The 26098-nt window shown below is 39.6% G+C and overlaps 1 protein-coding gene across 1 annotated transcript in view; it reads left to right on the top strand.

Moving 5' to 3' along the window:
• Positions 1–2761: 2761 nt before the first annotated feature.
• Positions 2762–26098, top strand: part of itgbl1 (integrin, beta-like 1) — a 29592-nt gene continuing 6255 nt past the window's right edge. The window contains exons 1-7 of the mRNA XM_088314577.1: positions 2762–3178; positions 6062–6264; positions 15696–15842; positions 16321–16443; positions 16649–16789; positions 20066–20206; positions 21811–21957. Of these exons, the coding sequence (XP_088170703.1) occupies positions 3087–3178; positions 6062–6264; positions 15696–15842; positions 16321–16443; positions 16649–16789; positions 20066–20206; positions 21811–21957 (994 nt within the window). The 5' untranslated portion in view covers positions 2762–3086. The remainder of the gene's footprint in view (positions 3179–6061; positions 6265–15695; positions 15843–16320; positions 16444–16648; positions 16790–20065; positions 20207–21810; positions 21958–26098) is intronic.

Below are 26098 nucleotides of genomic sequence, written 5' to 3'. Positions count from 1 at the left end.
TCTCCATAGTAACACTCGACTCTCAAAGTTCACAATCTTGACTTTTAATGTAATATTTTATCACCATTATTTATGATAATTAAGGATTTTTTTAAGTCTATATTTCATGGATTCATGTTTTGTTTTCTTTTGTTTTGTTTCATAATCTGCTAAATCACGCGACATGATTTCATCCACACTGAAAAAAAGAGTGGATGAACACGAAAAAAAATTCAGTCAGTCAATATTTAGGTTTTGATTACAAAAATATGCAATTGGTGTAACCTGAAAGTTTTACATTCAAGCAATGTCTTGTTACAAAGCAAACCTATTATTTTTGGTTGCCCTATGTAATACTAATTACATTTAATTAATTATATAATACAAATAATTATTTCAGGTTAAACTAAAAGCTTTTCCTTAATGTAAACCAAATTTGTACATTGTAACAAAGTATGTTTTTTTCTGTTTATTTATCTCAAAGACTTAAAATTCTCATAACACTGATTTTAAAAAATATTTTTATACATTTTGAATATTATTAATTAATTAATTACATTTTGAATTGAAGGGCATTATTTGCATAGCACATAATTACAAGAACCACATTTAAAAACACAATAATACTATTCGAAAAGAACTAAAGGCATTGAAAAACAAAGTACAGAAATGAAAGATAGCTTACTAAAATTACTTTTAGAATGGACAGTGAAAGAAAAATATTTCTGATATTAAAATGCTTTAAAAGACCTCAGTTTTAGGTATGCTCTGACATGAAGAATAGAATTTAGACCGAGAAGTAGCCAAGAAACGTAACATAAAAGTTTTTATACTCACAAATACAAAGTAACAACAGAAAGCAGGGGGGGTTGCCAAAGGCATGGAAAGATGCTTAACTTTCTGATATGTCACTGAGCCACCCGTGCTTAAATACTCAAATACATCAGGCCATGCCTAATCCAGTGTGACAAAATAAAGGTGACGAAGTAAAGGACCATGCCAACATATTGCATAGAGGACCAAGTAAAACACATAAATAACAGTATACATGAATTTGGTCAAGTTTAAGCAAGCACTGAGTCAGAAAATCATAGACTTATCCTTGTAAAGTACAACAAGCACAAGTGAAAGCAATCGCACCCGAAGGACCGCTGAAGCATCCCAGGAATTCCAATGATTTGACACTTACACAACAGCTGGACCTTGAATTGAGAGTGCTAAACAGGACTTAGACATTTCTAATGCTCACAGTCCATATTTGCTATCATGTGAATGGGATTCATGGTCAAGGTCATGGTGGATGCTACCAGACATCACTGTCTATATTTCATTTAGGTTTGACACAGATGAGCGCACAAAAAAGTATGGTGGTAAAATTTGTATTTTGTAATCATAAATCTACACACGTAGCTATTTATTTAATCAAAGTTGAGGTTAGCATTTTGCCTTGGACATCAGCAAGTGTTCCAGTTTCTCATGTGGTCCTTTTGCAAAATTATTTGTCCACCCCTGTTCTAAACTAAAATGGTGTAATTTCATGCAGCCTTGACTTGAAATTGCTGTTTTTGAATGAAAAGTCATTCTACTCTTTGCACAGGTTTTCCTCATATAAACTCACCCAGAGGGTGGAGTGGCTATCGGGAATGTTGGGAAAATATTTGAACTATCCTTAACTGCCGGTGTACTTTTGGGCCAGTACTGGCCATCATGGCAGCCAGCAGCTCCCTGACAAAGATGACGACAGATGAGGCCGGGGAAGACAACATTATCCACATGCACCATCAACACCAGGCCCCCCCAAGGATGTGTCCTCTACACAAATGACTGCGCCCCATCGTACCTAGCTGTCAAACTCTCGTGCAACCAACACAACCTGGAGCTGAACATGCTCAAGTATCAATCCTCCTCTGTTGTGGATGTTAAGAAATATCCTTTGTCACAGCTGCCCTTCAACGCTGTCCAACTTACAACCGTCAAGGCCTTCAACTTCCTGGAAATTAGCCTTTCAGGACCTGAAGTGGCATACCAACATCCAGTCCCTTCTGAGTAAGGCTCAGCAGGACGGACGTCTTGCACCTGTTGAGGAAACACAGCCTGCTACAAGAGCTGTTGAGCCAGTTCTATACAGCAGTGATTAAACTTATGTCATCACAATCTGGTTTGGTGCTGCCACAATGAATCTGACTGAACCAACAGTTAGGACTTTCAAGACTGTCGTGAGGACTTGCATGCTGCAAGAACTAAGACAAGAGTAATGAAAATTCTCTAGGACCCTCAAAATCCTGGTCACCACCTCTTCTGGCTATTTCCCTCGGGTTGGTGATATTAAATTATGCATATTAAAACCAGCAGGCATTATCAAATCATCTTTCCTCTAGACATGAAGTGAATCAACAGTTGACTCATAATTCCAAAGGGGCATTTTGCAAAAAAAAAAAATTGATTTAAATTAAAGGACAATTTTGCCATCTATGACAGCATTCCATGGTGGCACCACAAAAATCGAAAAATAGCTAATACTGTAGATATTCACTGGGCTCAAGTCTCACGAGACTTCTTGCAAGATGACTATTCAACCTCCAAAAGTATTGTGCGACGTTTAAGGCCGTTTTTTTTTTTTTGCCCTTATATTGTAGACAGTTCCAAAAACCTTACACCTTATACAAACATTTGGGCATTTGACTTCCTCCATCATCTCACAAAGTGTCCTGGTGGCCATTTTTTTTTCTATCTGCCATGTGAAACAAATTTTGCGGGCTGGTCCCGAGTCCATGAAAAGGATCATCTGGAAAAAAGAAAGAGGAGGGAAAAAGTGAACCCAAAAAAATAATAACAGTCTGCTTCTCATTACATTCTTAAACTGGTGAGTGAACTTTTCATTTTGGCAGTTTCCCCCATAGAACTCTTGGCCAGGACTGGGCTTGAGAGTCACAACTAATGAAAGGCACTTGTAAGAGAAGAGATCAGGCCAGCCTGCTGCTTTTTCTCTCCACTGTTCATTTTCTCTCCCCTCCTTTTTTCTTTTTCTTCCTGCAACTGTCAGTGAAGGGATAGTGGGAAAATTCCTTCAAGCTACTTCAACTTCAGGTTAACTGTGGGATCTAAACATGCACACTGAAGTTTGGGTGCAGCCCGTGCTTGTGCCACTGATTCTAATTCTGCTCGTGAGCGTGGAGGACACATTGTTACAGTCTGTGAGGTGAGTTTCGGCATAACTTCGTACTCCACATGTAAAAATATGTTTTCCATGTTTATATTGGGATGAGTTGAGGGTACTGTGGGGGAAGAAGGTGCCGAATTTGCTGACAAAGACAACGCAAAATCTGGTGTAGAAATGTTGAGAGTAAAAAGATGCTGTTTGCCCTTTTTGGTTTGTTTTTAAAAGTGTGAAGTCACATGTTCAAATGCGGTGCAAGGCTTTGTTTGCAAATCTTTTGTTGTTAGCTAAAGCTGCAGAGAACTTTTCAAAAACATCTCAGCTCATTTTGGATGTGTGCATCCACATTCCACATCAAGACATGGATTGTTATTCCAATAATTTAAATTTGTTACGCCAATTATTGTAAATTAAAATGCAGTTCATTTCCCAATTATTATCGTATTTTTACATTTCAATCGTACGATGACAGCAATTTAATGTGCACACACCCATTCTTCTTTGTAGATTGATTTTATTTTTTTTTTAAGAATTTAATATTTTATACCAATTATTTGAGTTAAACATGTATTATGTGCTTATAAAAAGTAACATTTATGCTAATCACACCTATATGTACATTATTTCTCATCTATGTTTATTCATCAATCATTTTCATCTACAGACTAGACTGAACCGCGTGCATGCTACCACTATTCATGCCACTGCAATTAACATAATTTGTAGCGTGATTGTTTGAAAAATGAGATAAATATGCACTAAGGGAGACTTAATTAGGCATACCGGCCATCTGATCCAAATGAATATAACCGATTTCTCATTCAATAATGTTCGATTTTCATTGACACTGTCAGAAAAGTAATACTTTCAAAAAATATTTGCTATTGTGTTTGTACTTTTCAGTACAGTGATTCCCGATGAGTGATAGTACTCGTACATTGGCACCCTCTTGTGGTATGCAAGAGAATCACTGAATTAAATCTTCAAACTGTGCAGAATATTACAGCGGCCCAAATGTTTTCTTCTAATCCAGTACTGAACATTTGAATCAAGTTCAGTTGTATTTAATTTTTAAGTTCAATATATTTGCATTCAATTTCTTTTTGATTAAACTGGTTGTATTTAAATATTTAATTAGGTGCATCTAACTTAACTGGTGCACAATATGTTTTAATTTAATGTTTTTTTTAGCTTTCCTATGTTTAAGCACAATGGTAATTTTCAAAACCTACATAATGTTACAGTGGCTTACAGTCATATTGGACCTTTTTTCCTATTTATTTTTGCTGTATTTAATTTTTGGTTATTATAGTGTCATTTGGTACTTGAAGAACCATTTCTTTTTTAGGTGGCCCTTGATTTAAAAAAAATAAAATAATTGAGAACCATTAAAAATTGAAGGTGTTCCTGTGATTAATGTCATTAAGACCTGTATCTAATTCCTCTTTTCTGCTGAATGGAAAGTTTACTGATTGGAGGCCAAACTTCCCAATTTGCGTCATCTTGGGGTTGTGTTGTCCAATACTGTTGCATTTACTGACAAACCCACACACGCATTAACCACAGAAAGCAGCAGTAGCTTTCAATTTCTCCATTTTTCTAAACACGTACAACAATTGGAGAGCTAAAGTGGGTTTGAGTCATTCATTAATGAAGGTCCTGCACTGCTAAAAACAAAAGCGAAGTGGATAGAGGTGTAGTCTTGGCAACTCAAGGAGAACAAAGCCTGTTAATTACAATGTTGGATGCATGTGACATCCTAAAGCGAGCAACTTGAAAGGAAAAGCAGATTAATTCATCTGTCAAGGGGTACTTAATTCAGCATCTCAATAAATATTTCAGACAACTATCCTTTTAATGTTGTGGCAACAGTTTCGACATTGACGTTTTCTGTCATATTATACAAATATCTGCATTTTATATATGAAAAGTGCTCTATAAATACAATTTGATTGATTGATTGACCTGTGACAAAAACCTCAGTTTATTGGTAGTTTAGCATTGGATATCGGTCCACATTGTTTATTTTTTTTTCTAACTGTCATGGGCAGGATTTGGATGAATGCCATCTTTGGTTGCCCGTAGTGTTATGGTTCCCATACCGTAACTGACTTGTGCAACTGGTGCTGGATAGACTCCATTGCCTTAATCTCAGGCTACTGGCAGTTTCACATGGCTGAACTGCGATACTGCTGTTGGTACCCCCTGACCTCAATCCTTTGTCTTTAGCAGTGTAGTAGTTCATGTAGGTGACTTATGAAGCTGGTGTGGGCTATATTTACCTCATCTCAAACTTTGAGCAGTGGCACTGTACTGGGTCACACTGGTAGTGTTGTGGTTTCCATACTGTGACTGAGTCGTGCAGCTGGAACAGGATAGAGAGATTCCTACCTAGCCATTGGCAGTGTTAAGATCGTATCTCTCCGAGCAGCAAAAGTACGCGAATGTTTATGAACGTTGTGAATGTTGACTTTTTGTCAGGGTTCGTTCAAAGTCGCAAAAGGTCGCAAAGACGTTTGCCGGACATTTGCAAACCGTTTAACGGTAGCAAACAGTTTTTGTTGTGGCGAAGAAATTTTGAACATGTTCAAAATACAGTATATGCACTTCACATATACTGCATATAGTTTTCTTCATGTGACAAGAAAAACAGTTTGCGACTGTTAAAACTGTTTGCGAATACGATATTGAGTAAACCATGAAATATTCAACATTCGCTACCTTTGCAAACATTCACAAACCTTCGCCGCTCAATGGAATATCGGCTTGTCTTTTAAAAAGATGACTTTCGTGTGAATAGCATGGGATGTATTCCCATGATCACAACTACTGGTTTTTGACGGTGCAGTCATTCACTTAGCTCAATTCCTTTCTTCTTCTTACGATTCTAAAAATAAACCTTGCTCTTCTTTTTTTGTTTATTAGCCAGGTGGCTGGCGTGTGTCGACTCTCGGCTGAGTCTTCCCTGCGTCGCTGCCGAACACCCGATGGCAACATCTGCAGCGGGAGGGGCAAGTGTGACTGCGGTGTGTGCGTGTGCCAGGCGTCAGATCCAGGGAAATTCTATGGGCCTCGCTGCGAGTGCCATGACTGGGTCTGTGCCACACACAATGAAAAAATTTGTAATGGTGCGTACACAAAGCGGATGACATGACATATGCAACACAAACATGATTCAGTGAAGTTGTTCAAATGAGCTGGAACAGTATTTTTTGCACTTCTGTGAAAACATTTGCTGCTTTTCCATTACAGCAAGGATGGGCAACTGGTGGTCCATGGGCATGTAGTGTTCCCTCGCTACAAAAAAAAAAAGTTTACATACACTTCGCACTCATTTTGGAGAGCACTCATTGGTCCATATGAAATTATAAATCCGGTTAAGTATTGTTGTAAATCACAATATATGTGAACTGAACTGAATATATGCACAATATGTACTGTAATTTTATGACTCGCTTTAAATCTGGAAATGGACATGTGCGATGGAGTTTCTTGCCGCATTGCTGAAAGAAACGGCTACAAATGACGGACAATTCGATGGCAGTGACGTCACTGCTATGACTGTCTTGGCCTGCGTTTTAGAACCAAGTTGAAAGTGGGTCTGAGGAACAGTTCCATTGTAATCACACGGCCCCAAAATAGAGTAATGGAAAAGCAAACACACTGAGCGGAACCAGGTTGTTTTGAGGAGAACCAGTTGTTGAACCACTATGGAAAAGTGGCTATAGTTTACTGCATTTGCATATGCACTATATGGACAAAATTCCACATTCAGGACTGTGTAATACTTTAGGCCCATTTATATGTTTGTTTGTTTACCAATACTGTAATGACCCTACTGAACATAACAATTCCACATTGTCTTGATTGGAATGCAAAAGAATACAGGGAGTGCAATATGTCCGTTCAATTTTCTATCCATGCCATACATTTAAGGCTGCTATGGGAAATTATCCGATTGTACATAATTGATCCAAAAATTGTTATTCATTGAATGCAAATAACGTACTTTTATCTCTCTATGTCAGTGAAATAGAGCAAGCGGCAGTACAATTACAGTAAATGCTCTTCGACTAGATGGCCGAAAATACAATAAACCAGTGTATCCCTGTTACTAATTGTTACAACAGAATAATTTGACTAAACAGGCCCAGATTTTACATTCTGCACATTTATAATTAATCTGAGATGAGATCATTATTTCGGTAGGTCTATACACTGCCAAAACACTGACTTAAAGAAAAAAATGCAAGGTAGAAAATAAATCCCTATAATATCAGTGAAAGCACTATATTTATGTTTAGTTGTAAATTTGATTACCGTTGTTATTTAGGTTTATGTGTTGGTTCACCAGGAACAACCTAAAATGACATATTTTTTTAAATTTTGTGGCGGAAGAACGGTTCGATGGTGATGGAAAAATGAAAAAGTAAATTCCATGAGCAAACGTGAAAAAAATAGAGAACACTTTATTTGTGTTTGTTTGTCCTTTTGTTAGTTGGCAGGCTGCATCCTAATTCACAGAGGCTGAGTCCTGGCCGAACTTGACTTAACTGTCGTGCAGTGTGCGGGGATTTGCAAAAGGTTTTCCATGAGTGGCTGACAATTGGGAACCTTGTTTTGCTGCAATTCAAAATTTGAATCTAGTGAATGGCGTTGCAACGTCCCAGATGTAACAACTAATCAAAAATGCAACTTTAAATCACCTGAACATTCCCAACAAAAATATACATTTCTGGATCTTATCGAGATTCAGCCAGCCATTACCAAGCCCAACTGTTAAAGTATATACAGTAAGTTATTTTTCACGAAAACATTTTACATTTTATTTAGAATTTCATAAATACGTTTTGATTTGAAAAAAAGTGAAGCATGGAGAGGCTCTGTCCCTATGCATTTGAGTTTTTACAACAAAAAATCAGCGACATTTAGCCATCTGCCGCCAAACCATACCAATAAAGTTTATACAGTAAATCTAATGTTTTACAATAAAATGTAACTACACAAAAGCACGACAAGTATTCGTCACTGTAGTCATGTGGTCACGGGCATGCTGGAGCCTATCCTAACTGCGTGTGTGGGTGAGAGGCAGCGTTCACCCTGATCGTCGGCCAATCACGGGGCAGAAATAGTCGAAAAACCATTCACAATTACGGGCATTCAAGTCTTCAATTAACCTATCACGCATAATTTTGATATGTGAGAGAAACCAGAGTATGCAGAAACCCACATAGTCACGGGGAGAACATGCCAACTCCACACAAGAAGGCCGGAGCCTGGATTGAAACTCACAATCTCATCAATGTGAGGCGATTGTGCTAACCAGTTGCTCACCTACCCGCCAGAAAAAAAACAAGCCTCACGTTGAAGAAAATAAAATACATCAACTGCACCCGTGCAAACATGAAAACATAACTTTGTTAGAGCACTTGCTGCAGACGAAAAGATTTTGTAAACAAGAATATTATGCTGGTTTACCTTTAAGAGGCCAGTGTGTTGCCATGTCATATTTGGTTTATTAGACTACATAACGCCATTAGCTGCACATGTTACAATCCATCTGATGCGTCATTGTGCAACATTTGATGGAAATATTGCACAATTGTGCTTAATTGTGAGACCAATTACATTATGTAGTCACTGACCGTCCAGTGCTTCAGTACGGGCCACGTGTTCATTTCCCACTTTGTAATGGTGTGAGTGGTTGTCTCTCTTTGTGTTCTGCGACGGGCTGATGAGCGCAAGACAACGAGCTGGGTTAGGCTCCAACTGCACACGACTCCAAATAGAATAAATTGTATCGAAAATGGATGTTTTGCAGCCTTATCTTTTACTAGGATTTCTGTGACGGTAAATGGTTGAGATGCATGGTATTTTGCAGTATATACCTGGATGTTTATTATATGATATATGTGTGTAATTACCTGTGTCCAAATGTCAGGGTCGAATGGTCGAAAAGGCACAGTTGCATATGGGGAGCAGGTCCACAGTAATAGAGATATGAATAGAGGCTCGAGCGGCGGTTGCACGTGATGGCTTTGCGAGTGATTTATTTGGGCAGACAACACGGCTGCTGTGAGAAGCTCATTATGGTTCAGCAGTCTGGAACGATGAGGCCCGACTTTTCGGCCCCCGATAATGGGCTTTCACTCACTGCTACACTGCTTGGCATCTGAGGAGGGATAGTGTTTCACACCTTGACGCACACTAACGCATCAAAACACACTGACATGTAAAGGATCTGGCTACAGCACGGTCACAGTACCAGATTTAAGTGCAGGGCAGACCAGCTGAAATATCAAAGAATATTGGATGGAAAACAGCCAACTTCCTCTTTCTCTGTTGTCCAAAACTGGTAGTCTATTTCTCCCCTTATCTATGTTAAGTCTCAATTTTTCATTGAGGAACTTGTTTACGCTTAGGTTTTTCAATGTATCCATAATGCAAACTCTCTAAGATTAGTAATTTTCTTCACTGTGTTGAGTGGAGTGTGCATTCAAAGGCAGAGCTTTTGTTCCTTTCATTGCTTTCAGTCTCAACTCCATACTATCCTGTTTCTTTAGACGTAAGAGCTTGGGGCTGTTATTCATTGTTCTGGAAAAGCAGAGATGGAGGAGGTATTATTTGGACGTATACTGTATGGGGTTCATTCACATGTAGAAATATCCATGTTCATTTTAGGGAAGATTAGAGAGATGAATAAATACTTGGGTCTCTTTGGGATTTCATTCCCAACAAAAACAAAAATCATGATTTTACAGAACTGCTGGCATAATCCTCTTTTAAACATTTTTTCCCTGATTTTATTGAATTAATTTTAGTGCATGAGTATGTACTTTAGTGTGTGTGTGTCCGTGGATGTGTGCATGGCTGTGAGTGTGCTTTGCTTCATTTTCTTTCGTGAATGGGGGAACTCACCCTAGGGGATTGTTCCTTTTCCAAATGCAGTCAGGATGTTTACTGGTGTGCTTTCATTTTATATGAAGAAAGATAGAATACAATAGAAATTGTATCGGTGGATTTCAATAGACAGTACGCAGTGTGGAGTAAAGGTCTGAGGGCAGCCAATTTCAAAATGTTTGCTAGGGTGTGTTCACTCATTTATGGGGAGTACGTATCAGACTATAAACAATAGCTTTCATTTCACAGAATTAAGGGTTTTTGGATCAGAGGACAGGGTGAACCCTGGGCATCCACTAAAGATGGGGCATCCACAGCTGCCTCAACAATAATATTTAGAGGAGAGGCTAAAATGGCGCAGGACGTCATATGCCGTCAGACGATTCTGGAAACACTATCACATTGCCTTGTTTTAAAAACCTTTATTTTTTTCAATTATTTATTTATTTATTTGTTTACACTTGTATGACTGATAAGAATGTTTTCAAGTGAGAGACATTGCAATACACTTTCACTAAAGTTAAAAGCTGTTCTGTTGTTTTTAGATCTTGATATTAACCATAGTCAACATATTTTTACAATTGCTTGACTGTTAAACCGTCCCTTAAAAAACTACATGTATAAAAATATATTATAGGACATAAAGTTTGACAAAGTTCTACTGAAGTTAATCACTATTTTGTACACAATTCTACCAAATACTCATGACAAAAGGCTACATTAGAGCAAAATGATGGTGGCCTTGACCAACATCTGCTCGCCAAATGTGCTTAAATGTCTTGTCAGATTCTTCTCATTGATTTTCCCCTCCTCCCTCGCTTTATCTTCACATATCTTTCATTGAGTAGTTTCTTTCAAGTCAGTTGGAGGGAAATTGTTTACAAATTCATCAAATTAACGTGTGAATAAAAAAGAGCAACTGGGGCTATTTGACATCTTTTTGTAATAGCTTGTGGTGCTCAGACTCAACGTGGCACTGCCTTTAAAAAAAAAAAAAAAACATTTCTTCCTCCCTCTTTCTCACTGAATAGCCACGTGAAGTCTGTTCCACTCTCAACAACTTTCAAACTCCCTGCAGAGAAGAGTCTTTTCCTCACACACACACACACACACACACCCATATATATATATATATATATAAATATATATATATATATATATATATATATATATATTTAGATAGATAGATAGATAGATAGATAGATAGAGATAGATATATATAGATACATATGAGAGGGAAAGTGAGAGAGAAAGCTTCATTCTCGATGTAATTGTGCCACATTTAAAAGGAAAAAGAACAGCTGCTTTGATTGGACTGTGATTATGCCCAAACCACCCATTTTAAATTGCGCTACTGCGAATCTACCAACACTTGCTGTAGCCTGTCTGTGCGGAGATTTGCACTGGTCACCAAAATAGAGCTCGTTATTTCCGCAATTGAGTACTACATACAGCCGTTCACAGACTTTATGTTTTCTGCAACCGTCGTCAAACATGTAAAATTAATGTAGAAACAATCAATCTGACAGGGAATAGCTTCTTTCTTGGCCCCTGTCTCAACAGTCAAAAGTTTCATAAAACTGGCATATGTATTTTAATGTCATCCTTGCTAACTCACAGCAATCAATACATAACCTCTGGCCACACTCTTGGTTGCAGTCCAGTTGAACCTCTGAGGATGAGCCAATTGAGTCTCCGATCCAGAACAATGTTCACTGTTGCAACCTCTGTTCTTTTTCTTCCTGGAGCCCCCCGAGATTCCCGGCGTGACTGCCAAGAGCGAACAAGGATCCCCCCCAAGGGGCATTGTGTCAGCAGCAGTGCACATCAAACGCCTCCAAATGCAGTAAAATAATTACATAACTGCTGTTGCGTTTTGCAATACGATGCCAGATGATTAAATAAGTTACCACCATCACTTATGGCTAGGTTTCTCAAAGTGTGGTCCATAGACCACTGGTGGTCCTCAAGAAACCCCAAGTAGTCTGTGAGTAACTAGCACATTTCAGCCACAGGAACTTTACATGCAAGGACCCTTGTGCAATTAGGCCAAGGAAATAAGAACAGAAAAAAGCAGGGAACAACAGGGATAATAATTACCCAATAGAGTTTAGGGCGAAAAGATGATCCTGCAAAGGAGGCGACGGTGTTGTACAAAAGTGACCTATGAAACTTATGGGGCGGGTCCACGTTACTGCAACATATAGAGTTGTATTTACCCTTAGCAGCTTGCATTTAAAATGTTCTAGTCAGATATACATGACACTGCAAACTCCACTGCAAAGGTCCTTGCGCTTCTCGAAAGTACCAGTCCAGTAAAAAAAAAAAAGGATCTGGCCCAGCTAAGTACTCCAGAACTGCAATTAGAAAATAATTCCTGTCAGCCCAAACATACAATGGTCCTCCAATTTTTTGGGTCCTAGTCTCTGCAGTAGAAAAGTCCCTATTGTAGTTCCTGGGGGTAAAAGGTTTCACAAAGGTTCCTGGAATTGTGAATAAGTCACAAAATTTGGAGCAAATCTCACTTTCAATGGGTACCACTATAATGGCCACCGCGTACCATTGGAGTATTCGTCAGGACTATTGTTTTCCATTATTTGGAGGTATAGCATTAGTTGTTCTTTTACTTCAAAAGCATATTTTATATTCATATGTTTTTACTTTAGACACTGTAAGCGTGCCATTCCCTGTGCGGTGAGTCACCTAATGATTCCAGTGTGGGCTGCTGGGAGGAAAAACGCCACTCAAGTCTTGACAGTCCACGGTGCACCACTAACACTTTGTGCTGCTGAGACAAGTTACAGAACATCCTGTCTGTTTTGAAATCATATTAGGGCAAAAGGAGAGTGCTTCTTTGAGAGGTTGGCACTTACAAATATGGGTGTCTGCCGTTCTTTTTGTGAGATGACTTCCTCTCACACTCGAACACCCACAGGGATAGTTGAGTCACAGAAATGTGTGATTGAGCAAATTAAGTGGACATGTAATGTCTACAGTAGAGTATTATGCAAAATGACTGAAGCACCTTTTTCAAAGCAGTTATTTCAACATGAGAAGAAATAACACAGTTATCTAGCTATACAGTTAACTGGAGATGTTGCACAAAAGCCAAGGAAAAGCCTATAAAGTTTTGGTGCGGTTCAAGGATTCTTACACATATGGAAGAGTCCATGCCACAACAATCATAGTGGAACCACCCCTTTTCTTTGTCATCCTCTATGAACCAGGATGTTGCCTACCAATGAACAACCAAATAGGTCTATGCTATCCTGAGTTAAATTCCCGTGAAAAATGGTCATTATAATATTACTCAAACAACATTTAATGTTGAGCCAAGACATTTGAGACATATTGCATAAGGGGTGTCCAACTTTGGTCCTCGAGGGCCCCTATCCAGAATGTTATAGATGTCTCCCTCCTCCACCACTCCTGATTCAAATGATCAAGATCGTGATAAGGCTCCTCTTATTCTTGCTTGCTGATGAGCTGATCATTTGAGTCAGGTGTGTTACACGAGGGTGACATAAGACATGCTGGATAGGTGCCCTCAAGGACAGGAGTTGGACACCCCTGTAGTTGATTTAGATCTTGACCATCTGAATGTTCACGAATGTCTGTTGCCTTTGACAAGGAAGAATACCCTTTTTTGTTAGTGGCATGAATAAGTCAAACCATCCAGAACAACTCTCCACTATACAAGATACAAACAATGGAATATAACAATAGATATTTTGGTGTGAATGACAATAATTGCGTAACGACATACAGGACTGTTTGTTTGAGTATATATTTATTTTACTTGCATTAATCATTTTTAAAAAAAATGAAATGTAGTCAATGAATAGCAATAGAGTCAATGATTCATCATGTAGCCATCTATTCTAATGCATTATGACTGCAGAAGGGAAATCCAACGTTCACTCTGCTGGTTATTCATAAACTAAATTATAGTGTTTTATTAGCATTGTTCAGCCTTAACAGAGATCTGACACGATGCTGAGTACCATTCTTGTTAAATTATTTTTTGTCATTAAGTGAAATTGTATGAGTCACCGTCCTCTCCTTGATCATGGTAACACTACATCACCGGTTAGTAGAGGTACGTCTCGCCCCAATAGGGGATTGCTCAGAATCTGATTGGCTGTAAAACCTAGGGTGTGTGTGTTTGTGTGTGTGTGTAGTAGCGTGGGAAGAGACATCCCAAAGACAGAGTGAATTACTGGGAACAATAAAGTGTGAACAAGACACGTCGTTTTCACACAAACCTTCATGGAGACAAAGTGGTCGCAGGAGGGGGGATGCCAATTTAAAATCTCACAAATTAAGTATGGCACATTTTATTCGAATTCGGCTTCTCTACTCGCAAACAGTAAACCCGGTCAATGTATTATTTGCGACCCCTGTACGAATAAGCCAACCATCTTTGATAACTAACAACGGCAATAACATTACAGCAACAATCACTTCACAGCCAAACTAGAACTGTAATGGAGTCAAAAGTGAAATAATCGTCTTTGAAATGTAGAGGAGCTCAAATAATAAGTACTCAAAAAATGTAAAGTAAAGCATATATCGAAACAGTAGTCAACTAAATGTTCCTTTAATTTTCCACATTTGTGATTAATCTTTGTTAGATCTTTATTGGTATTAAATATTTGTGTTTAGAGAATACAACTGGTCGGAGTCTACGTGTTGGATCGAATAGTTTCTCACAGCATGTGAGGAAATCACAAAGGCAATTTCTCATGTTGATATTGAAACGCTTTCAGACTCTACTTTTATATGTCAGATTTTCAAAGGTGTACACCACGATAATGAGGATAGATGGGTGACGAGTCTGCTAATGACTGATGGACAGCCCTTGAGAAGGACACTGCATTTACATGATGAATGAATCGGGAGGATGATTGAGTGTGACGCGCAGGGCCCCTTATCGCCAAATGCAAACAGAGCAACATTTAGAATGCGCTGCCTGGCCGGCCTTGGGAGATTCTCACCGCAGGGTCCAACTTCAAGCTTTTTTGGGTGGTAGCCAAATTAGCCGTGTTGTGGTGGCCCATCCAAATCAGCTATATATTTAGGATATGTTACCATTAGTTCCAATGATCAATTTATATTTAGCGTCTTTATACTGCATTATTTAAGCCGTGAATAAAATATTACTCTGTGTAGGTAGTTTTATTTCCGTCATGTTTTTTTTTTTTTTTTTTTCAGAAGTAGAAAACTAAGACCACCAAGACTAGAAAAACTGATTAATGGAGGTTAGATGTACATGTGGAAGAAATAGTGAACCATGTTGTCTCAGTGGACAAAATCAACACCCTCCACTCCCAAGTATATTGATATTGTGATTCAAAACAATGCTTAATTTTATATTTAGGCCTTCCTGTGGATGAAACAGTGAACCATCGTGCGGTCTCGTGTGGTAGGCAAAATGCAAGGAGAACATCCGTGAATCAGGACGATCGAGGCAGCTTCAAAAATGCTTCTACAGTACAAATTTACATGCAATTAATGTGCTACTTAATCAACCCCTCGACTTCTTCCTCCTGCAAATCCACAATACCACTCCTTGTGTATCTTGGGCTTTTTGTTCCATTTTTACCCACAGCATATCGGCGCTAATAAACAGCATGCAGTGTGTGATGTTTCCCTTCAGATTACGGCTACTGCGACTGCGGGAAGTGTGAGTGTGACGACGGCTGGTTTGGAGAAGCTTGCCAATTTCAAGAAGAGTGTAACCTTTCTGGAAAGAAGAGCAGGGAGCAGTGCAGAAACCCTCAGGGAGTGGTATGCTCCAAAAGAGGTACGCTGTTGCATTAAGTGGTAAATTATGCATTAATGCTTAGTATTAAGCTAGAATGTTGAGATGGCGGAGTTAAAGCATCAATTGAGACATTTATAATTGCAGTGTGAATGGAATATTGATTATCCTTTTTTTTTTATTATTAACAAAGCTCAGAGCAATAATTTAGTAGGATAAAGCTCTAATTAGTAAAACATTGGCAACAGTTGGGAAGCTTTAAGAAAAAGGGATTTATTTTTATTGAAATGTATATCAAGGAAATAGTAACGTGATTTACTACTGCGAGGATGTATTCTAATATTTAGTGTACTATTACCACCATGTTTGCGTTTGGGAGCTAAAATAAAGTACCTTTTTTTTTTTATTTATTGGACAATTTTGAATCTTTTGAAAAACTATTGGACATATACATTCAAATATCTGTTCGAATTTTCTCCTTTCCTCTTCCTTTGCTTTAAACTAACGTTTTGGGATACAGGAACTTGTCACTGCGGTAGCTGCAAGTGCAACAATGAGGACAACAAAGGCCTGGTGACGGGACCCTTCTGCGAGTGTGACGATAGTGAATGTCTGGATGAAGACACTGGTGAAGTGTGTGGAGGTACATGATATGGCAAAGCTCGCATCTGGACAAAGATCATAACATTAATATCATTGTAGCATGACAAGAAGGTTTTTTAAAGATAAAAAGTCAAGGTCATCTGAAGTGTCTTTTATAATATTGACATGTTGTAGTTGAGTGTCAATGTACTGCTCTCAATAGGAGTCACCTCATCAGGTTGTTGCATGTTGCACTGTGCTTCCAGGCCACGGCCAGTGTTACTGTGGAAACTGTTACTGTGCTGCTGGTTGGCATGGAGACAAATGTGAATTCCAGTGTGACATCAGCCCATGGGAGAGCAAACGCAGATGCTCATCTCCAGACGGCAAAATCTGCAGCAACAGAGGTCTGTTCATCCACTTTGAAGCCACAGTGCTACAACAGATTATTTATTTATTTTTATTAATTTAATGAGATTATATTTTTTTTACAAAGATGTTATTATATTTACGTCAAACTTATTTTGTTTTGGAATTTGAATAGGCACTATATAATGTAAAAAAATCAATAAAATAAATTACAATTAAAAAACAAATTATTACATAAATAGTCCATCCATCCATCCAAGCCGCTTATCCTCACGAGGGTCGCAGGCGTGCTGGAGCCCATATTCGGGTAAATAATTTCATTTTTTCCCACTGTTTATGTAACAAGGAATACCCCACTGTTGCATTCATCACAGACTTTACACATCATTTTCACTTTGATGTCATTTTTGTTTTGTTACCTAGTGTAGTATTTTCTGCTACGTGAATCAATACAAATGCAGTAAATTTTAATTAATTATCCATCCGTTATATTATTCATAATTCATTTAAAAAACATTTGAAAAAAATCACCTAGAACCTCTCAGAGGAGACACGTGTTGAAAAAAAGAAAATCACATTTTATAATTAATTTACATTCATACAAGAAAAAAACAAATGAAAACAAAAGCAAGGCTCTATCACGTTCAGCATGTTAATCTTGCGTGCACAGTGACCTTAATAGGACAATAAACAGACACCAGATACAACATACGGAGGAGCTTGACCGTTCAAGGTGATGTAAGTGACTGTTCAAATTATGTGGTGAAGCCTAAAATTAACACGGAGCAATTGAAAGGATGACAGAACGGGAGTGATGTGGCTGAACCTTTGGGATCCAGACAAAAGCCTAGCGGCGGTGCTCTGAACTCTTTGAAAATGAAGATTTGTTGAGGTAGATGAAGAGAGTATTGCATCACGAGGAATAATAATGCAGCGATACACTAAAAAGAAGAAAGGGTTTCTTGAAAGTGAAAATTTGACTATTCCTCATGTGATCCTCTACGATTCCAGCAGAGCTTTTTTTCTACAATTAGTTATGGCACTGTACTGTACAATATTTGAACAGAGCCCATTTGCAGATCTCCTATTTCTGCTTAATTGAACAAGTGACAACACTGACTGTGTTCATGGAGTAGAAGGCCATCACGATGTTGCTGTAGAGACAGAGGGCAAAGGCCGGAGAACATTTACCAGTGCAAAGAGCTGTGAGGAGATGACAAGAACATTTAGAATTTAGATTCATTTTGAACAAACTTTCTTGGTAATTTCCACAAATTGGTGTGGAGACTTTCCAACAGTAGAATGTACAATGATGTACTGGGGAGGATGGGGGTCAGGATAGTTTTTGGGAATGGGTTATTGAGGGAAACAAGATGATGCTTACCTGGAAGATTTGGAGGTTATTTGGGAAGGATAAGGCTTACTGTTGTGAGGGTATTTGGGAAGCATGGGGGTTCAATTGGTATTATTAGTATTGGGGGTTGGGGGGGGGCAGTCGCCCACAAGAATGGATGGACATCAGACGCAATTACACTTTAGAACAAGATTTCTTCATACAGTGACCGACACTGTAATTACCTCCTGCCATAGGTCATCCATTTCAATAAGTAAACGCCAAACTCAAAACAAAACTTTTTTTATTTAAAAAAAAAAAATGTAAATAAATATTGGCGACGTTACTCTGTGTCAAATGATTGATGTGTCTCTGTAAACTCCACCTGCCGATGCGACATGGTTGATGTTTACAGTGGAGTTTAAAAGTAACGAGCTACTGAGCATAAACAACTTTGACTTGAAACTAGTGTGTGTGCATGTGGTGAATTAAAAACTGAACTGTTGTCTTAGTTGGTGTTGGTGGAACAGTTCATTAGTCTGACTTCTGTGCGTTGTACCGGGTCGACAAATATAGGATTCACAAAGAATCACCGTATACTAAACAAGATGCCGGGTACTCTGTTTCCAAGGAGGAAAAAAATAAAAACAAATCTAATTATATATGCCAGTTGTATGTCTTAATAAGACTAGTTTCCATCAACCTAAATGTAGCAGTTTATATATGTTTGATCGTTTTAAGTGTCTTTTTTCCACCCCACAGTAACCTTCATCTCCCTTGTGTGAAAAGCTTGACTGACAGGAGACAGAAGAGTTGCTCCTCCATCGTCGAGCTAATAATACCCGAACTGGCATGCTGTCAAATCACTAGCAGCTGGGTGGTGGTGCTTGGGGCTAAATGCATGCATTAATACACAGCAAGGTTCACAACATCTCTATAGGAGGACTATAGGCTTGCGCATGCTCTGAGAAATTGTCTTTACTACTGGATGATGTTGAGCCAATATCGTGATTATACTACATACAGTACTACAAATGGCAACTTGCAGTTGAAACCCCGTTAAAAGGAGGCACGCAGGTGGTATTAATTCAAAAGTATTCACATCATCATCCATTAGTAATTTATTTTTTAATTTATTCATTATATGTATTCTCGTCCCTTCAGGGGCAATTCAAATCCCATTGTGATGTATACCACACACATCCAGGCAGGCAAGATGAGATGAAAAATGAAAGACTTACCCAAAGTGTGCTGCACCAATTGACCATGGGCGGCAAGGAATCATCCTTGCCTTGCTCAAGGGCACGTTAAGAGTGAAGCCAGCAAGCAGACTAACGCTAGCTCCCTAGCCACCGCAACTGCAACTCTGTCCTTTCAGACTGTGATGATGCAAAAACCAAGTACAGAGGTGTATGATAGACTAGATTGCAGGTAAACCCAAGTCTAGTAAAAAAAAAAAAAAAAAAGTACAGACTCTTAAATGTAGTACTTTTGGAAGAGCGTCCCTCTTCTGTATACTTAAGTACTACAAACGCAAGAACCAATTTTAAATGTTGCATCCTGTCCTCAATGTTACTTCTTTCTAATTTTATATTTGTCATTTATTTATTTATATTTGTATTCACTGCATGAGTCATTCGACTTGAAGAAAAAAAAAACGCGAAACCTTGACTATACATCAAAGCAAAAAAAAATATGTTTAAAAAAGAAATATTCGAGTAAGTTGCAGTAACTTGAAAAATCTAAGTACAGTAGCAAAGTATTTGTACATGATTACTCTCCACCACTGAGGAAAAAGAACTTAGAAGAACTGCTTAGATTCAGGGTTGGGCAACATACCCAACCCTAACTCGTTTGAGTTCATTTTCCATGTAACTCTAAAACCTACTGAAACCTCACCAGAAATGTGTGTGTGTGTGTGTATATGTTTGTTTGTTTGTTTGTGTCTTGGTGTGCACGTGTGCGTGTGTGTGTGTGTCAGGCACCTGTGTGTGTGGGGAGTGCAGCTGTTATGATGTGGATCCCTCTGGTGACTGGGGAGATATTCACGGAAACTCCTGCGAGTGCGACGAGAGGAACTGCCATGCCACCTACGACCGATACACCGATGACTTCTGCTCAGGTAAACATGCTATCATTGGGCTGAATAAAAAAAAAAAAAAAAACATTACATTGTAATTACACCAGCTCAATCATTGGAACCCAATTTTGTCCTTTGACTATTGGTAAATATGGTCAAATAAGCTTGCAGTATGATCAGTACAATGATAATGAACCTCACTGAAATTCACAACCACAAAAATAAACATTAATACCTTTCTGAAGATGTGAATCAAGATTATAAAAGTGATGAAAGTTACAATCAGAAATGGGGGGGAAAAGCCCCTATTTTTATACCTCTACTATTTTTCCCCATGGTAGCAGCTCATGGCTACCTCATCAGGGTTGAACGATCAAGTGGAGCCGTCGCACCAACAAAATAGTAAATCTGGCCAATTTCAATGGAAAATTTTTTTATTGTGTTATAGCTTTTTAAAACTTAATTAAAAAACATGCCCTTACAATAGTTCTATGTGACCCCACTAGTCATATTACGGTATTCTGATTAACATTACGTTTGTGGAATATGAATAAAGCAACAAAATCCACCTAGTTGTATACATCTCAGGGGCCGGCCATTTTGCCACTTTCTGTGGATTGAAAACGATATCACTGTTTCTTAAAGCTCAAGTAACGATCAATCATGGCTAAGTGTGAAAATATCACATGACCAAAGACAGGTAATAGGTGAGCTCGTTCCCTGAGTGTGGAGGAGCAGCTGCTTGACTCCGAGTCCCTCCTGGATGACAGAAGTTCTCACTCTATTTCTAAGACAGAGCAGGGACACCGCGGAAGAAATTCGTTTTGGCCGCTTGTATTGGTTCTTTCGGTCAACGGCCAACTACGCACTAAACCGGGGGCTCAAGAAGCACCGTAGCCCCAAGCCTGCATGGTGCTTATCACTGTGAGCAACTCCAGAGTAGAAGAGTGTCCAGCTCCACTTGAAAGGATTGGTATCAGAGCCCAGGCTGTGTGTCCAAGTGCGCCTGACTGTGTCTAGGCGGAACTCCTCTGTGTCTCACAGCAGCTCGGGCTGCTCCCTCACTGCTGGAGAGATGACATTCCATGTCCATGGAGATAAGTTATTTAACTGGACATCAGACTGCCAGAGTCCCTGCTTTTTGCCACTGCCCAGCTCATAGGGCACCCGGACACTTTGGCTCCACCCACAGGTGGTGAGCTCATGGCAAGGGACCCATTTTGCTATTTCGGGCTGTGCTCGGGCAGGCCACACTAGGCGCTCATCAGCGAGTACCAACTCCAAGCCTGGATCCATAGGGGTGCCCCGCTGAACCACATCCCGGCAAGGGAAATCATGAACCAATGTTTTTATTCATCATGGGAGGTATTTGAGCCTTGCCTGTTCCTTCTCCTTGTACCTGTTTGCCATAGGTGATCCTGCCGTGGGCATAAAGGCCCAGGCAACGTATCTCCTAAATTCTTACCTCCAACTCGCTAGGTGATGGCTCACAGATGACGGAAGTTACTTTTTGATTTGTTTTTTATTTTATTTTCAGTATCAATCTTCAATTTTCACAACTGTTGTGACCTAAACGTTTTTTGGTCGAAACATGAACAAATGGCTCTAGCTTGGGTGCTTAATGCAGCTCCGCTCCGTTCCACCAGGTCACGGTCAGTGTCACTGTGGCAGGTGTGACTGCAAGGATGGCTGGTCCGGAAAGAAGTGTGAGCATCCGCTCACCTGCTCCATGTCTCTGGAGAGCAGCCTGAAGAAGTGCCGGGGAACGTCCAGACTGCCCTGCTTTGGACGAGGTACACCCGCTTCCTTCCCTCTTGCACTCCTGTTGCCATGGTAACCCCCTGCACTCAGCTCTCACCTCCCTCTGTAAAAGTGGGTCATTTCTAGTGCCTCTCTTGAATAGCTCCAACCAAAACAAAGCTTATTAAACAAATAGCTCTCTGACAGTGTGACTCAAAACAAGGTTCATTTTTTATATAACTTTCTATTGGGTATCTTTAAAACAGGGGACATTGTAACTGCGGACACAGGGTAGCCCTCAAGGCATTTTTTAATACCTGATCTGTGATGGGCCATTGTGGCCTCACAGTTCAGAGGTCGTGGGTTCGATTCCGGCTCCAACCTTCCTATGTGGCGTTTGCATGTTCTCCCCGTGCCTGCGTGGGTTTTCTCTGAGGACTCCCGTTTCCTCCCACATTCCAAAAACACGCATGGTAGGTTGACTGAATTGTCCCTAGGTGTGTTTGTGAGGACGGATGATTGTGTGCCCTGCGATTGGCGGGCAACCAGTTCAGGGTTTACCCCGCCTACCTCCCGAAGACAGCTGGGATAGGCTCCAGCACCCCCCGGCGACTCTCATGAGGTGAAGTGGTTCAGATAATGGATGAACGCATGGATGGCCATGCCGGACTAAACTGCGGGCCCAAGCAACATTTAATTTGTGGGCTCCCCAAGAGCCATATTTTCATGCCCCAAATGTTTTTTCGACATGTGGGTGGGCGGAGTGAGGGTTATGTGTCTAAGGATTTGGAGTTTGGGAAGGGGATGCTTTGGTTGGTAAAGTTCGCTCAATACACACAGTCATTTTTCAATATTTTATTGACGGGGGTGTGTGGAGGTGGATGGGTTGGTGGGATTGAGGGGCGGGGCGGACTGAGTTTTGGACGATTTGTGAATGCTTGTTGGGGTGTCATGCATAATGTGAATTACTCAATCAATGATGGTGCAATGCATCCCTTCGCACAAAAGAGGTGCCCCACAGACAATCGGGCCCTACATAGAGTGCTTGAGCTGGTTTAGGGAGGGGCTGCCCTAACCTTATGTACGTAATATAGGAATCCACTGTATTCAGTAATATTCATGAATTAAGGGTTAGGTTCAGCAATAGGTGGATTTTTTTTTTTTTGAAGTGTCATCGCTATAAATTACGTTGCATGAATGGCTGGCAACCAGTTCAGGGTGTTCCCCGCCGACTGCCCGAAGACAGCTGGAATAGGCTCCAGCGACCCTCGCAAGGAGAAGCGGAACAGATAATGGGTGGATGGAAATCTGTTTTGCATGAACTTTCATAGGTCAAACTTAAAAAAATTAAAGTACCACAAAAATGTGATGTAAATAGATTTTTTTAAATCAGCGTCCAAAATACATTTATGGACACAAAATGCCATCTCTGATTACATTTGGTGTTGACTAGTGTTATTACTGATATAATTAAAGCAAATGTGAACACATTTGTTACTTCAGAAGTGTGTACCAAACTGGTGGCCGCTCTCATTAATCATTTCCCAAAAACTAGCTCTGATTTTCAAAAAGGTTCATGGCCCTTGTTATGTTGCTAATAAAGTTGGGGCGTTTGCTATAGCAACAGCAACGTTACAGTGTACTGTGGTGGGTCTATTTGTGTGATTTATTACACTGCATGATTCAATAGCGGCCCTGCTGGACAGCAGAAGCATGTTTCGTCGCAGGCCCTTAAAACCTCAAAAGGCAGACTTACAATTGGATATGTGTGGCACTAGAAAGTCAAGCTATCGCAGCAGATGTACAGCTCCCTCCTCCTCGTGGACCTTTGTGGCCTGTTGATTGATGGTAGTGGGTTAACAAGTGGAAAGACAAATGATGCAGGAACAAGATGAAGCTGTTGACCATTTAACACGTTTTAGCTTCATTACTACAAATTCTACGGTGTCAAATCATTTGCTTTAATACAAGCTTAAGTCATAATATTGAATGAACATACATGACAGCTTCAAATCAAGCTCCTAATGGAGGGAATAATATCAACCTTGTGTCCATGGTGACCAAGGGATATTATTGTGACAGCTTCAAAATCACATTAATGGTTTGAAACAGAGCTTCTCATGTTGCCGATTAGACTTTGGAACGTTAGCGATTGAAAATATTTTAATGCCCACCACTCGTCTAAGGCTAGCATCTGCGATAATGGAGTTTTTTTTTTACCCCCCCCCAAGTCTTCAACAAGTTGGGTATAATAAATACCGTATGCATTTTTTGTCAATGCGGATTCAAGCCGCATACACTTTGTACTAAGTACCTTATCAGGGGAACTTCAAAATCATGCTAATGAGTTCTAACATGGAGAATGAAATCTCTGCTGTTGTCATGGGGACCTGGGGACCACAATGGTCTATAGCAGGGGTTTGCAAACATTTTGATTGGCGGGCCACAATGGGTTCCAAAATTTGACAAACCAGGAGCAGATGGATGGAGTGTTTTGGTAACCTCACCTCATCTGAGAAATAAAATACATTTAATTTAAAATGAAAGTTAACAAAATTATTACAACAATGTATATGTCTACAGTATTTAGAAAATAAAACATTAACAAGGATTATCTATTTAATGTTTTTCTAGTTCAGCGGGCCGGATTAAAACATTTAACGGGCGCATGTGGCCCCCCAGGTCGTAGTTTGACCACGCCTGGTCTGTAGAGTTAAATAGTGTACAATATTGGTGGAGCAGCCTGGCCCTCTACCATATTGTCTTATTGCTGGAGTCTATGGTAATTGACTACATTGGACTGGTGAGCAGTCCAGGGTGTACCACACCTCTCACCCAATGAGATGGCTGTAGTTACGCACAGTCCGAATAAGGAGAATCGTTTTACAATTTGGTGGTGATCCAAGCTATTACTGGTTACCCTTGGCGGATGTCTAGTTTGTGCCATTGCTCGATATATTGGTTCCGAACATTGGTTTAATGTGCCCAATCAATCCCCCACAATAACATAATGAAACAAAAAAGATGAACATGACTTAATTAACTCCAACACCTCCAGCAGAGCCTTTAAATTATCTCCACTAGCTGCAATAAAATGGAGCTTTAACCTAGAACAATGAAGCCACAGACTTCCCATTTTAAATTTATTAGCATTTATTCATTGGCCGCTGACATCTTTTTTATATATTTAATTACGCACATTCCTTGTTGCTGAGGTTCATCAGTGTTGAAACTAAATACTCAAATTGAAATCACTGTTTTTTTTATGTTGTAATGTTTAACGTACAGGATTGAGATTTAGAGGCACTCTCTGGGGGCCAGAAAGAGAAGAAGAGAGACTTAAAGGGGAAGGCAGGTGAAAAATGTTGACATTATGTTGCATGCGGTCGCACCAGTCTAAAATATTGATTGTAATCTTGATTAATATTACATTTATGGAGTATGAATTAAGCAGCAAAAAGTCTACATGCTTTTATCCATCTAAGGAGGCAGCCATTTTGCCACTTGTTGCCGAGCTGGGCCATGAGGGAATGTGATATCATTTTCAGTTGACAGCAAGTGGGGTAATTGCAAAGAAAATACTTGATTTGGCTCCTATTTAAACTGAATTTATTGCAATCACACTGGCTTCAGCTACAAAAAAAAACTGAGAAATTCAGTACGGCAAAGTCGGGCGGCAGAGATTAGGAGGCATGAATAGTGAGTGCAGATGGTAGGTTGAGCGAAGAAAAACCCTGAAATGTGAACCTGCAGCTTGAAGAAAATTTTTATGATCGTACCTGAGACACAAAAGCACATTCTTTCCATCATGTGTTATTTCCTCAAGGAAACACCTGCTATCATCATTGGGATTCCTTGCCAAGTAAGATGGTAATGCGATAAACGCTTGTATAGTCTCATGTCTGGCATTTGATGTGCAGAAAAAGGTCAGATTTAAAGGGGGTCATTGCAGTTTATTTTGTGAGGCGATGCGAAATAACTGTGAGGCAGACTGAGTGACATTTTCAATGTGATTTCCCTCCATATCTCGCCTCTGACAGTATGTGTCATCCCGATGACTTCTCACTTCACTGGTCTCCAGCTGGTACTACTGCACTCACTTTGAAACAATCGTGAAGGTCACTGACTAACTTGGCCCAGATGGCCTCACAACTAGACATCCCACTTTTGACACCATACACCAAAGTACTACGG

This window comes from Idiotropiscis lumnitzeri, chromosome 14 (genome assembly GCF_059441095.1).
Source record: "Idiotropiscis lumnitzeri isolate Australia: NSW breed Sydney's pygmy pipehorse chromosome 14, RoL_Ilum_1.0, whole genome shotgun sequence".
Classification (NCBI taxonomy): Eukaryota; Metazoa; Chordata; class Actinopteri; order Syngnathiformes; family Syngnathidae; genus Idiotropiscis; species Idiotropiscis lumnitzeri.
Note: the sequence above shows the minus strand (reverse complement) of the source record. Positions and strands in the feature narration are given on the sequence as shown.